This window comes from Cydia splendana, chromosome 19 (genome assembly GCF_910591565.1).
Source record: "Cydia splendana chromosome 19, ilCydSple1.2, whole genome shotgun sequence".
NCBI classification, from domain to species: domain Eukaryota; kingdom Metazoa; phylum Arthropoda; class Insecta; order Lepidoptera; family Tortricidae; genus Cydia; species Cydia splendana.
Genome location: NC_085978.1, coordinates 5,250,011 through 5,263,133, shown reverse-complemented (window position 1 = coordinate 5,263,133; position 13,123 = coordinate 5,250,011). Strand labels below are relative to the sequence as shown.

The following is a 13,123-nucleotide window of genomic DNA, read 5'->3' as shown; positions in this document are numbered from 1 at the left end:
TTCCTTAGAATATTAAGTTATCACCTATTTATATGTACCTGTGATGAACGAATAAAGAATTTGGAATATATAATAACTATAAACGGAAAAGTAAGGAAAAATTAAAAAGCGATAAACAGCAGATGTTGGCGTTTGAGACACAAGTGTGCCTGAGGGAACCAAAAAAAAACCCAATGTCACTTGCTCTCATAAAGAGTTATATGTCAGTTGCGTTATCAGGCACGCTACAAAACAATGTATGGCGAATTTTTTATCCTTGTTTTATTTTGCTGGGGATACCGCTCGGTAAAGACGCTAACCTTAAGGTGCCGTAGGTTTAGAGCGGAGTTTTGCGGCGGAGAAAAAAAATCACGAACATAGGTCTAAAACGCACTTTAAAAAATCGTAACAATTTATGCACAAAGCTAAAAATATGAAAATAGCTTCTAAAATTCGCATTTTTTTTTGAGGGAACTCAGCGATTACTTTATCCTTTTTTTTAATTTACAACAAATTAAAATTCAAAAACACGATATTAGCGGTCCCGAGCACACACACCCATCTCGCTCAGGCTTACCCTAAGTGAGAGTGAGAGAAGAACACGAACCTAACGGGGTGTTAAGTGTTACAGACAGACCTGGAAGCAGAAGAGCTCGCCGCTGCGCACATTGTTGTCGACGGTGCCGCCGAACACGTACAGCGCGTCGCCCACCACGGCGCCCGCGTGGAACAGCCGCCCCACCGGCACCTGCGAGTCGTGCGCCGGGTGTACCACCGACCTGGACACATTTATTTATTTAAACTTTATTGCACAAAATATATACAACAATGTACAACCATCCATAGGATAACCTAACGAAAATCCTGAAAAGTTACCGGTTTCAGTTTTAGGACTAATAATAATATGACAAACAATACATGACTTAAAACTTTATGTCAAATAAAGGGACTCCTACACGTACCACATCTGCGTGTCAAGGTCGAAGCTGTGCAAGTCACTAGGTAGGGTACTGTCGGCGGCGCCTCCGAACACGTAGAGGTGCCGTCCGTGGGACACCATCACGTGTCCGTAGCGACGCGCTGGCGCCGGACCTGCGCAGCGGAGCAAGTGCTCTGTGCAGACGCGGCTCCAACTGCAAAAAAATATGAAGTTTACGAATTAATTGGCTGTCAATAGCCAACGGCCTTGAGAATTCAGGTCTCTGCGCTCACTGCCTTTTTGAACGGGAGTTGAGAAACACTGATAGTGAGCGGCCTACATTTGTGTAAGTTTGATCAAAAGCAACCTATAAAAAAGTATTAGATACACGTATGATTATTTTATTTTAGAAACAAAATTACTATCCTTTCACTCGACAGAAAGCTTAGACAAAACAATATTAAAACGTGATGTATAGTGCGTGTAGTGTGTACAGTTTATGTTTACAATTTAGCTGCTGTTATTTGATGTGTGCCGCCCGCAAAACTTGATACCTGAAGAACTAAATCGCAGGCGGAGGCTAGGACTTCAATATAAGCAATACATCTTATATAAAAACTTTTTACAAAAAATATGAAATCGACTTCAAAAAGGATGAAATAAAATATTATCCTTTTTTATGTCTATTCATTACCAACTGATATGTTTGAAGTCGGTGCCAAGCCAAATTTTGAAGCATACCATGACTTTGGTGCGATTCGATAAGGATTTACCTACGTTGGATTGCCTTACACGACGACAATGAACGTACTTTCTGTAGGTACAGTCGACGTTAAATATGTTTACACTTTTCGCCTTATTACAAAGGAGTAAGGTGCAAAAGTGTAAACATATCATTGACGTCGACTGGACCTAAGAATACACCTCAGAACACACGATCGAACCTTCTTGGCGCAGTCCGTATCATGTTTTTCGGCACATTAGTGTAAATATAAATGCATTTTTTTGCCGTCGTATTATTATTTAAAGAGCATTTCTTACTAATGCTCGAACAGTCTATAGCACGCAAGTGTGGGATTGGGACTGAGTTATTTCCCGTCCCTTATCCAGAGGACTACATTTCAAAATATAAAACAATTCAAGGAATTTACCTTCTTGGCAAATTTCACCTGAAGCGGTTCAGTTGTTTAGCCATGAAAAGGCGACAAAGAGGCAGACAGAATTCTTTACACATTTATAATAATGATTAGTACAGTTCTAAGGGGATTTATAGCCATAAAGCTGATTATTTTTGACTGGTATTGTTACTACTTGGCTTGGCACCGACTTCAAACATATCAGTTGGTAATGCATAGACATAAAAAAAGGATAATATTTTATTTTATCCTTTTTGAAGTCGGTTTAATTTTTTTTGTAAAAAGCTTTTATTTTACCATTTTTAGTTTTAACGCATTGTTAAGAGCGCGACGCATTAATGAAAAACAAGATCATGTTTAACACTAAATTCGTGTACCTATTACTTTAGTAAATATGTAATCAGGAATTTTCTCGAGTCCGTCTGGGAAATTATAATTCCTGTCAACTAAATCCATCCGCCCGCCCCGCCACTGACCCAATTCCTCAGCCCCCCGATCACTCAACCTCACAGCACATCAACCCCTGATCCAGGAACCCCTCGATCCTGAACCAGCAACCCTTCAACCGCCATTCCCCGACCCCTTAATCCCTGACCCCTTAACTCCTAACCCTAACCCCCGATCAGTAGCCTTACCAGCTTACCACGAGTTTGACATTGATATATTCGCTAGCATGTGTGTAACTTACTTCCTATGCATCTCGCTCGTACTAACCTTAGTGTGAGCGAGATGAATAAAAAGTTACATTTAGACGCATAAGACGTTAGCGAATATGTCAATGTCAAACTCGTGGTAAGGCTACAGTTGCAGTACATCAAATTGGTGGTTTTCGGAAGCAAATGCTCGAGTTACTTTAGAAAACCCCGAAATCACTTAACACGTGCCTTTAAAAATTGAGGAGTTCCCTCAATTCCTCATGGATTCCATCATCAGACCAGAACCAAAAATTATACGGAAACACCTTGGAGGTAACTTCTTCCAAACAAAAAAAGAATTACTCAAATCGGACTACGGATGTCGGAGTAATCGGTGAACGTGAACGTACATAGAAAAAAAAATAGCCACAACCGAATACAGAACCTCCTCCTTCTATGAAATTGAAGTCGGTTAAAAATAAAGTCCCCCGCCGCGTCTATCTGTTTGTATGTTCGCGATAAACTCAAAAACTACTGAACGGATTTTCATGCTTTTTTCACCTATCATTAGAGTGATTCTTGAGGAAGGTGTAGGTGTAGTTGTATAATTTGTTAACCCGTGCGAAGCTGGGGCGGGTCGCTAGTACAGTGGCGGATTCGCAGTCTTTGTCGCCCTAGGCCCAAGACACTATAGCCGCCCCTTTCGCAGTACCCATCATATTGACTACATTTTAAATTATTTCTTGTTATCATCAGCGAATTTTTTGCCACAATTTGCCGCCCCTGTTTTCTTGCCGCCCTAGGTCCGGGCCTGCTGGGCCTTAGGGCAAATCCGCCACTGCGCTAGTAAGTTAAAAACTCACGTGTGCGTCTCGAAGTCGAATTGGAAGAGTGCGTTGGTGATCTTGGCGCCGCTCTGGCCGCTGAACACGAACATCTTGCCCCGCGCCACCGCCACGGGGAAGTTGCAGCAGGTGGGCGGTAAGTTATAAACTCACGTGTGCGTCTCGAAGTCGAACTGGAAGAGTGCGTTGGTGATCTTGGCGCCGCTCTGGCCGCTGAACACGAACATCTTGCCCCGCGCCACCGCCACGGGGAAGTTGCAGCAGGTGGGCGGTAAGTTATAAACTCACGTGTGCGTCTCGAAGTCGAACTGGAAGAGTGCGTTGGTGATCTTGGCGCCGCTCTGCCCACTGAACACGAACATCTTGCCCCGCGCCACCGCCACGGGGAAGTTGCAGCAGGTGGGCGGGCATTGACCTTTCTGCTCCACACGCTCCCATTGGTGGTTGTCGCCCTGGACACAAGATTAGATTTAAGTAAAAAAATTCTTTGTGGATTTGACAACTGGACTAGATGGCTCTTTAGGTACTGCCATCATATACATAGCTAGGTTGTCAAGTCGACTGCTAATGTTTGATAAAACTGTCACCAGAAAACGTGTGGCCCAATCTACTTCAGTTGACAAAAGTCAAGGCCAAAGAGAATAGAGTATATAGAGTTATTGTCATAGTACATTTTGTAGTCGCAGTCAATCGCTCGAAAAGATGGCGTCATACCTTTGGCCTATTTTCGAGTAGATGGCGACATTTTATGATATTTAACAAATTTAACACCTACCTATCAGTGAAAGAATAAGGATCAAAGTCAAATGGCGTTCTAAAAGTTTTAATCATCTGTCGAAAGATTGCAGTAAATTGACTATGACTACAATACTTACTTTGAAAATAGGTGTCTATTTAAATTCTCTTTGTAAAGACTAAAGGCTTTTTTACTGACTAATTGGTTTATCGGACTATGGGTCATATCACACTGGCGATTTCCGAGTGAGTTGAAAGCGAGGCGAATGCGCAGCGACTTCACAGTGATTTTATTTTATTTGATAGGGATCGAAAGACTTAAGGGGCCCACTGATTACCAGTCCGCCGGACGATATCGGCCTGTCAGTTAGAAGCAAAATTTGACAGCTCCGAACAACTGACAGGCTGATATCGTCCGGCGAACTGGTGATCTGTGGGCCTCTTTACAAATAATCAGATTGTACGCACCACTAAGTTGATGGTCCACATGTCGTTGAGCCGCGCATTGCCGTCGTAGCCGGCGAAAATCCATAGCTTGTCATCGTAAACCGCTGCGCCGTGAGCTGACCGTGGCACCGGCTCCCTGTCAAATACAACTCTCATAAAATTTGATGTTAGTATGCATGAAGTATAGTAGCTCGATTTGTAGCTGGCCCCAACGGCTAATCCTTTGTCTATTGTTAAGTATAAACGCACGTGCACCTGCATAAAAAATGCCTCGGTCACTTTAACCGGTTATTGAATTACAACTCCTATGGAAATTGCAATAAGATTCAAAATGACAGCGCGTTATCGGAGAGCGCACCTACCCTCCTAAGACCCGGAGTTATTTTTGCAGTTTTGAATTTGGAACCTTCTTTTACTCCATTATAGTTCCAAATTCGATTTTAATTTGTTCTTTTTAATGGAACTCAGGACTTAGGAGGCTACACTGGTTTTCTGGGCGCTCAGGTGCCAATTAGAATTCTACGACCCTTTTTTTGCATAATAGATAAAGGATTAGCCGTTCGGGGCCAGCTACAAATCGAATAACTATAGAAATTGTTTAAATATTGTGTCATTTAATGATTGTGTTATGATTGAACCCCAGATGTAGGCAGATGTTTTGATGCGACTTTTCTTCATACAAATGTAGTTCATTTTTATCCCGGAATTTTGCCACGGCTCATGGGAGCCGGGGGTCCGCTTGACAACTAATACCATGATTTAACGTAGGCACTAGTTTTTACGAAAGCGACTGCCAGCTGACCTTCCAACACAGATGTATTTTCTTTTTATTAAGTCCATCATTACTTACTGTCCCTGGAACTTCCACTGCACCCACTGCGCGCTGGAGAACTTGAACTCGAAGAGATCGTTCTTGTTGGTGAGGTTGGAGTTGGCCAGGATGTCGCCCGTGTAGCCGCCGAACACGAACATGGATGAACGGTGCACCTACGTACAAACGTTGAATTATAAACACACAATTCCCATTAATGAAAATAGCACTTAATTTTTATTGAATTTATCATACAATAAAACCAATTGGAACAAAACTACCCTTGGCTGCAATTGATTTATACAATAAAGGTTAGCTAAATTAATAAATACCATACCTATAAAATGCATTCTCAAAGTGCATTTGGGACGGTTTTTATTTTGCTTTTTTTTTCGTCACATTTCGATAAAATTTGGTGAATACAAAGAATCCCTATTTTATCCCTATGTCCTAAATAGTAAAAACCTTCCAATGAGTTCCGAAAAAGTATGGAATCTTTGTACCTCAATGGCATACATTTTTTTTGTCCCTAATTGGGATTTCGTGTTTATCTATTCCACTCAGAATGAGGAGTTCTTCAACTTACTAAATTTTATCAAAATTAGACGAAAAAACAAAAGAACAAAATACAAATCAAATAAACCGCATTTAGAAAATCCACACTTACAACAGCAGAGTGGTGGTATCTTGGAGCCGGCGGGGTGCCCTGGAAGCCCACTTTGGTCCAGGACATCTCCCAGATGTCAAACCTGACCAGGTCGTTGAGCATGAACTTGCCGTTGTCGCCACCGAACACGTATATCGCGTCTTTGTAGGCCACCGCTGTGTGCTTGCTCCGTCTGTGAACAGGGTATGTTGTTAACCTTTTGATTGCCAAAGATGTCAACTGACTGAAGCAAGGTCACGGATGTTGTAAAACGCGTTGAAGTGGGAATGGGCTGGTCACATAGCACGAAAGACCGATTTGTGGAGTAAACGACTACTCGAGTGGCGACCATGGGGGGAAGAGCGTCCTCAAAGTAGACCCAAGATGCGTTGGGACGACGACATCAAAAGGACTGCGGGGAAGAAGTGGCTCCAGGTTGCACAGGACCGTGAGTAATGGCGCAAAATGAAGGAGGCCTACACCCGAAGGGAAGAAAAAGGCTAAAGAGAGAGAGTCAACTGACATGTTCGTTTACAGTGTAATATCAAACTTTGTGCATTCCGCTAAGGTTTAAAATGGCACATTGTATATGCATCGGGGTTTGTATTGAATATGTTGTAAGCCTAGGGTCTAGAAGGATTTCTTTTAGGAAATAATCTTTACTTCTCTTTTTAGAATATTTTTTTTTAAATATACTTAAGTCCAGGAGGAGTACCTACCCACTTCCATGCATGTGGTGTCATTAATATTATTTTGAAATTATCATTGAATAACAAAAAACGTCATAATTCTAGATATTACATTAGTGTTTTAGCTTATTGTAGTATAATGATAAAATGCAATTTTTAAAGTAATCTTACTTGGCTCCAACAAACTCATAGCACTCTGACAACTTCTTCCATTTGTGCACCGTTTCAAACGGACCAAACTCCATCCGAAGGCTGATGTCCAGCTCATTCGGATTCCGCAGCTGCTCCGTTATCATCTTCTCCCTGCTCTGCATTCAGGCGGCCTTTCCTTCAAAAAACCCAATTGTTATTTAGAATAGAATAGATTTCACTTCACTGTCTAACACAGAAAACCTGTCTAATTAAATGATGTACCACTTATTGTACACGGGCCTCAGTGTCCAGACTAGACGGCGACGCTAGAAACCCACTTTCTTAAATATCTATTCCGGTAAAACAGGAACAACTCCTAAAATAAACGGGACGCGGAAATAGGTCGCTAAATACATGCATCCGCAATTTAGTTATTGTTTCATATATCTTAACCAAACCACATAATTTATGACTGTTCAGTTTTTTAGTAAATGGAGTTTAAACTAGACTTACTTTTAAAACCGTATTCAAGAAAACTACCTATCTCCTAAACAATAGCCGTGATACAAACAAACAAAATTTATCAATGAAATCCGTGTGTAGTATGCAGAGATTGATCAGAAACGTCAAAAATTTTACATTCATTTAGTTGATATCATTTTTTTTACAGTATCGTAAAGCAACAAGGTTCATTTTTATCCGTCTTTACAAATCAATTTCAGGTGTTTTTTTCTACAGTTCACGAATACAAGGAATTTCGCAATTTTAGACATTGTCCGCAGTGGTTCGATAGTGTGAAACTGCTTATTTCGTTCATTAATTAAAATTGATTATGGTTGCCAACCGACAAACGTTTTCTTTTGTTTACACGGATTTTCTGAACGATTATCAGAAGTGACTGAAAGAACTCACGCAACGCAATTGGCGATTTTTTTGTTATATTTTCATTGTATCACATCCAGTTTCGCTCAAAACTCGTAAAACAGTGTTTACATTGGATATTCGTAAACTATATACTATACGACATTACTGTCTATCGTTTTAAGTTACTGGTTAAAAATGTCTTCACCGGTAAGTTTTATCAGTATCATTCAAATTTGTAAACGGAAAAATTAAACGGATGGGAGTTTTCTTTTTCAATAATTTCCGGCCTTAGTTTGGTTTCAGCCTTTAATTCTTTAAGTTTGTTACATATATGTGTTTGTTAAATTTTTAGACTGAAGAAAGCGTTAGACGAAACAGTGAGAGCGAGGGAGGCGAAGTGGAAACCCCAGAGCATGACCCCCATTACGACCCCATAGTGTCCCTGCCGCTGGTGGACGTGCAGACGAACGAGGAGGAGGAAGAGGAGCTGGTGAAGATCCGGGCGCGCCTCTACAGATACGACACAGCGGATCATGAGTGGAAGGTCAGTTCCTTTGTCTCCACAACTGTGACACAAACTGCTCATTGTATTACCCGTTCTTTAAAAGCTATCATTGTTCTAAGTATAACTTATAGCTGCTATTCAGTCAGCTCGAGGATCTTAAACATTTTTTATTGGTTGTCTTAATAACTGGGCTTTTTCTTTTAATATTGTTATTGTTGAAGAAAGGGAGCTTTCTTTCTATATTGTTAATATATTATAATTGCTTATTTAATCATATGTATGTTCAAATCTTTAATTACTAGCCTTTGTTAAGCCTGGATTATTATATATCAGCAAGCATGGTTTTTTTTAGGTTATCTCATACAAAAACATGTTTTTTTGATGTATTTTTTTTTTCATTTTAGGAGATTTATTAATGTTGTGCAATCTATTGAACCTCCCCCCCCCTATGCAGCACTTTAACCCCCCACCCCCCCAAAAAATCAATATTATCTATACTAGTATATTTCTCTGTACCTGGCATATTAATGTTGTTACGATTTACACCATGTATTTAAAAAATAGTTGTTTATAAAGATATTGCAAAGGATATTTTCTGAAAGCGTTTAATATAATCCCTTCAAGTAATAAAATTTGAATTTGAATAATTGAAATAAAATCAAAATTCCAACAACTCAAAAATTACGTATACTACTTGAAGAGATCCAACATTATTACCAATGAATGGATTTTCATATGGTTTTCACCTATCAATAGAGTGATTCTTGATGGTTTAGGTGTATAATTTGCTAACCTGTGCGAAGCCGGGGCGGGTCGCTAGTTACTAAAAGGTCAAATTATTTTCTACCTATTCTTGTGAGTGCTTTGGAAAAATGCTGGTCAGCAGCTGATGGACTCTATCAAGAGTCATGAGGGCTGCTTTCTACATGTAACTATAAACTACTATGGATAGGACTTGCATCGACATACTATCAACTTAGCCAAATCTTACGATGGCTTAAAAAAACACTATGGCCTTATTTTCCCTCTGGATTAAAAGTTCAGATGGCAGTTAATTTCATTAAAACTAATGCCTGAACTAGTTCTTACGTAGGGTGCTAAATCTCACACAAACTCATCTCTCGCTACGCATCCTCGCTATCTCTGGTTGAAACGCAGTCTAATAGGCATAATGGTTGTCGATTTGCGGAAAATGCCCAGCAAAACTAACTTAACTAATAACTATCCCTCGTCTCCAGGAGCGCGGCACTGGCGACATCAAGCTTCTCCGGCACAAGGCCAACAACACGGTGCGCGTGGTGATGCGCCGCGACAAGACGCTCAAAGTGTGCGCCAACCACTTCATCACGCCCGACATCCGTATGAACGTGCACTGCGGCTCTGATAAGGCCTTCAACTGGTCCGTGTTTGCTGACTTCGCTGATGAGACCATGAAACAGGAGCTGCTGGCTATCAAGTTTGGAAATCCTCAGAGTAAGTTTTTTAAGTGAATCGCAGCACATATTACGACACAACAACACACTGAGGTATTCTCATTTGGATACTGCTGCGGTGTGCGTGATACAGTATATGCTCCTGTATTTCCTCCCGTGGACGCTCCGGCTGCGGAATGAGCTGCCGAGGTTTTCCCGAGGGTCTATAGTGTGGGGTTCTTCAAAAAAGGAGTGTAAGGTTTTTAAAGGGTCTGCATCGCGCATGTAACACCTCAGGCGTCCATAGGCTACGGTGAATGCTTATTTAAAAAAAATTGAGAATTATGTTCAAACTAATTGACAGATACACTCTTCAGATTTATTAAGTTGAGTTGAGAAGGATTGAATAGTGTTTTTCTTTATAACATAAAAAGAATACAAAAAGGTAATACTAATGTATCTGTTAGATAATACTGATTTACATTTTTCCATTTCATATATTTTTCTGATTTCTCATTAGGATACGAAAAAGCAATAATCACACCACGTAATAGTTCCGTACTCATAGCTTCCTAAAAACTCGACTACCATCACGCACGAATCTTATCTAACCAAATACTTTCTAATTACAGATGCTGAACTGTGGAAGGCGAAATTTGCTGAAGCACAAGAAATAGTCCGGACCAAATGCAGCCTCTACACCCAGGATCTGTCATCTGATGATGAAAGCAGCATCACTCGGAGCGAGGACACGGACACTCCGGAGCCAAAGAGTTCCGACAAGGCAGAAGAGAAAACCATGGACAAAAATGATAAGGATTCAGAAGGTGTAGTTCTCAAGCTTAAAGAGCTTACAGTGGATAGTGAAAAATCTGAATAAGTTAGTTTAGTCTCTAGTTTGTTAGTGTACTGTAACATGTAATGTTATTATAATTAGTAACATCAAAACTGCCCCAGTAGGTAAAATATTGAATGGTGAGTTTCTTAACCTCGCATTTTACTCTTTTATTGAAGGGTTAGAAGAAAAAGACGATTTTTGTCTTGCTCTTTTAAATTATTTGCTGTATGGCCTTAGTTCTATTTAGAGCTAGATCAAGTTGCGACGCAAGGTTATGAAACAAGTCAATGAAACAAGAAAAAAAGCTGTAAGTGATTTCATTTTAACTAAAAAAATACAGTTAAGTATAGGTCCAAGAGTTACAAGACTAAGTAAAGTAAAGTGTTCCTAAGGCCTCTGAATCACACAAATAACTCTGATAAATATTATAAAATTGTTAATGTGAAAGCATGCGCCTTTGGGTACCACGCAGTGGCGTAGCGTGAACTAATCTAGCCGTGGGCGAAGTCGCATCTGCGAGGCCCTTTTCTTTCACTGTGTCTGATGAGGCCTTGCGCGAGGCTCCTCTTGAGGCGCTGCCACTGGCGCCACGTTTGTACAAAATAGCACGAATTTAAACTTATCAATGCATATAGGTGTATTTTATACTGTGATGTCACTTGTTTAAGACAGTGGCGGTCAAAAGGTATCCTGATCCTGATCTAGTTTGTGCTTGCTAGTTTGCGTTCATTAATCTACATGAATCTAGTATATAACTGGATCAGGCATCATGGGTGGGGGGAAATGACCGAACAGGTTAGTCTTATATATCTTTCAGTAGGAGTAGCAGCGAAAGAGCTATTATTGTTTGTCACAGTCTCACATTTTTTTATTACCCACCGTAAATTGAGTATGGATTATGGTGGGCAACAAATAAATTCGACCAATCATATATCGTTGCATTGCGTATGTTTCGTCCCTCACGGAGGCACGCGTATAGCACTTGTATAGGATCCTACCTTCTATGTTAATGTAGGTTAAGTTACCAGTTTTTTTATTCAAATGGAATAGCCAAACACACATATTTGTTGACAAATTGATTGCTAGCTCTATTGTCATACTATAAGCATTGGAGGTGTAGAAATATAGATTTGACTCCAAAACTATTATTGTTTGGTGGATTACACAGCAAGCAAATTTATGCTATGGCTGTTTCGAAATATTAAAAGGCAACACCACACAGGCACACGTGTTACGGAATTACAGAACAGATAACGATTATATTACGCAGAGGCTACTCAAAGCGAAATCCGTTTCAGGCGTCCACAACCCAAACATAACAAATAAGATTGCAGAATAGTGATCAAATCTAAAAATACTGCTTGGAAATGGTTTCTAGGGAAACATCTCTCTCTCTCGCTAAGGATGATAGAAATACTCCTTAGCTATTATTATTCCCATCTGATTGTGACATCTACTTTTCTGGTTCTTTCTTCTTCTTTCTTTTAGGTACACATCTATGTGAATTATAATTGTTCTATGTCAGGCCAAAGCGCCTCATAATATTAGTTTGATATTAGTAAAAAAAGAGTGGTAACTCCATACATCAGTTTTCTTACCAAAACGCGCGTTATCAGAGTCGACATCTAACGTCAAATAGTGGAACTATCAGTACCGCTACTTGACACCAGATGGAACAAGTGTCGCTCTTTTTCTTCTGTAATAAATTCACAATTTAGTTCAAATATTATCCTTAACGCTTATTAAGTTTATTGCATGTTACAGTATCTAATCATTGTTTTAAGTTGTTAAAATAAAACCCTAACTTGTAGGCATGAATGTCGTGATATTTGGATTTGAATTTCAGATTGAATACAAGATAGAATAAGCAATGTGTAGACCCCGTTACCATGGATAGTATACTTGGTCAAGCAGATCTTGTCAGTAGAAAAAGGCGGCAAATTTCAAAAATGTAGGGGCGAAGGGATATCGTCTCATAGAAAATTTGAATTTCGCGCCTTTTTCTACTGACAAGATTTGCTTGACCATCTATAAGTCAAAAACTTAAGGCTGATTTAGACGGTGCGAGAACTCGCATGCGAGTTTCATTACATTGCGGTATTTGATTGGTCGGCTGAATTGGATGTAACCATAGTCCTCAATGTAACTAAAAATCGCATACGAGTTCACGCGCCGTCTAAATCGGCCCTTATGGGTTAGGAAAGTGTAAGAGTTTTTTCTTATTAGATTGCGTATGTCTATGGATGGATGAGGTCCAAAAGAATTTGATTAGTATAATGTTATTCAACCACGGCACGGTAATGGGGTCTATTAATTTACGTTTAGTGTTAACCATGCATTTTCCAGCTTTTTTTAAATGACGAAATTTTACTATCCTGGCTAAATGAATTTTGTAGTTTCATACGATTTGGAATACAAATTTAAAATTATGAAGTACGTGATTTTATCGTATTTACCGTACACAGTATGGCAGTGGTGTATTCAAGTTGTAATGAATTGCATTTTTAACCGAACATAGATGGATATGTTG

General features: G+C 39.8%; 2 protein-coding genes across 2 annotated transcripts in view; one reads left to right on the top strand and one right to left on the bottom strand.

The window, feature by feature from the left end:
* The window catches only part of LOC134800280 (leucine-zipper-like transcriptional regulator 1), a 30,668-nt gene extending 23,075 nt beyond the window's left edge, over positions 1 to 7,593 (bottom strand). The window contains exons 1-8 of the mRNA XM_063772790.1: positions 7,488 to 7,593; positions 7,014 to 7,170; positions 6,175 to 6,346; positions 5,547 to 5,683; positions 4,718 to 4,832; positions 3,803 to 3,966; positions 942 to 1,112; positions 617 to 758 (exon numbers count right to left, since the gene is read on the bottom strand). Of these exons, the coding sequence (XP_063628860.1) occupies positions 617 to 758; positions 942 to 1,112; positions 3,803 to 3,966; positions 4,718 to 4,832; positions 5,547 to 5,683; positions 6,175 to 6,346; positions 7,014 to 7,156 (1,044 nt within the window). The 5' untranslated portion in view covers positions 7,157 to 7,170; positions 7,488 to 7,593. The remainder of the gene's footprint in view (positions 1 to 616; positions 759 to 941; positions 1,113 to 3,802; positions 3,967 to 4,717; positions 4,833 to 5,546; positions 5,684 to 6,174; positions 6,347 to 7,013; positions 7,171 to 7,487) is intronic.
* A 264-nt stretch (positions 7,594 to 7,857) lies between these two features.
* LOC134799955 (ran-specific GTPase-activating protein-like) lies at positions 7,858 to 12,142 on the top strand. Its single transcript, XM_063772385.1, has 4 exons — positions 7,858 to 8,045; positions 8,191 to 8,382; positions 9,582 to 9,816; positions 10,388 to 12,142. The coding sequence occupies exons 1-4, from the start codon at positions 8,034 to 8,036 to the stop codon at positions 10,633 to 10,635; spliced, it is 687 nt and encodes a 228-aa protein (XP_063628455.1). The 5' UTR covers positions 7,858 to 8,033; the 3' UTR covers positions 10,636 to 12,142.
* The last annotated feature ends 981 nt before the right edge of the window (positions 12,143 to 13,123 follow it).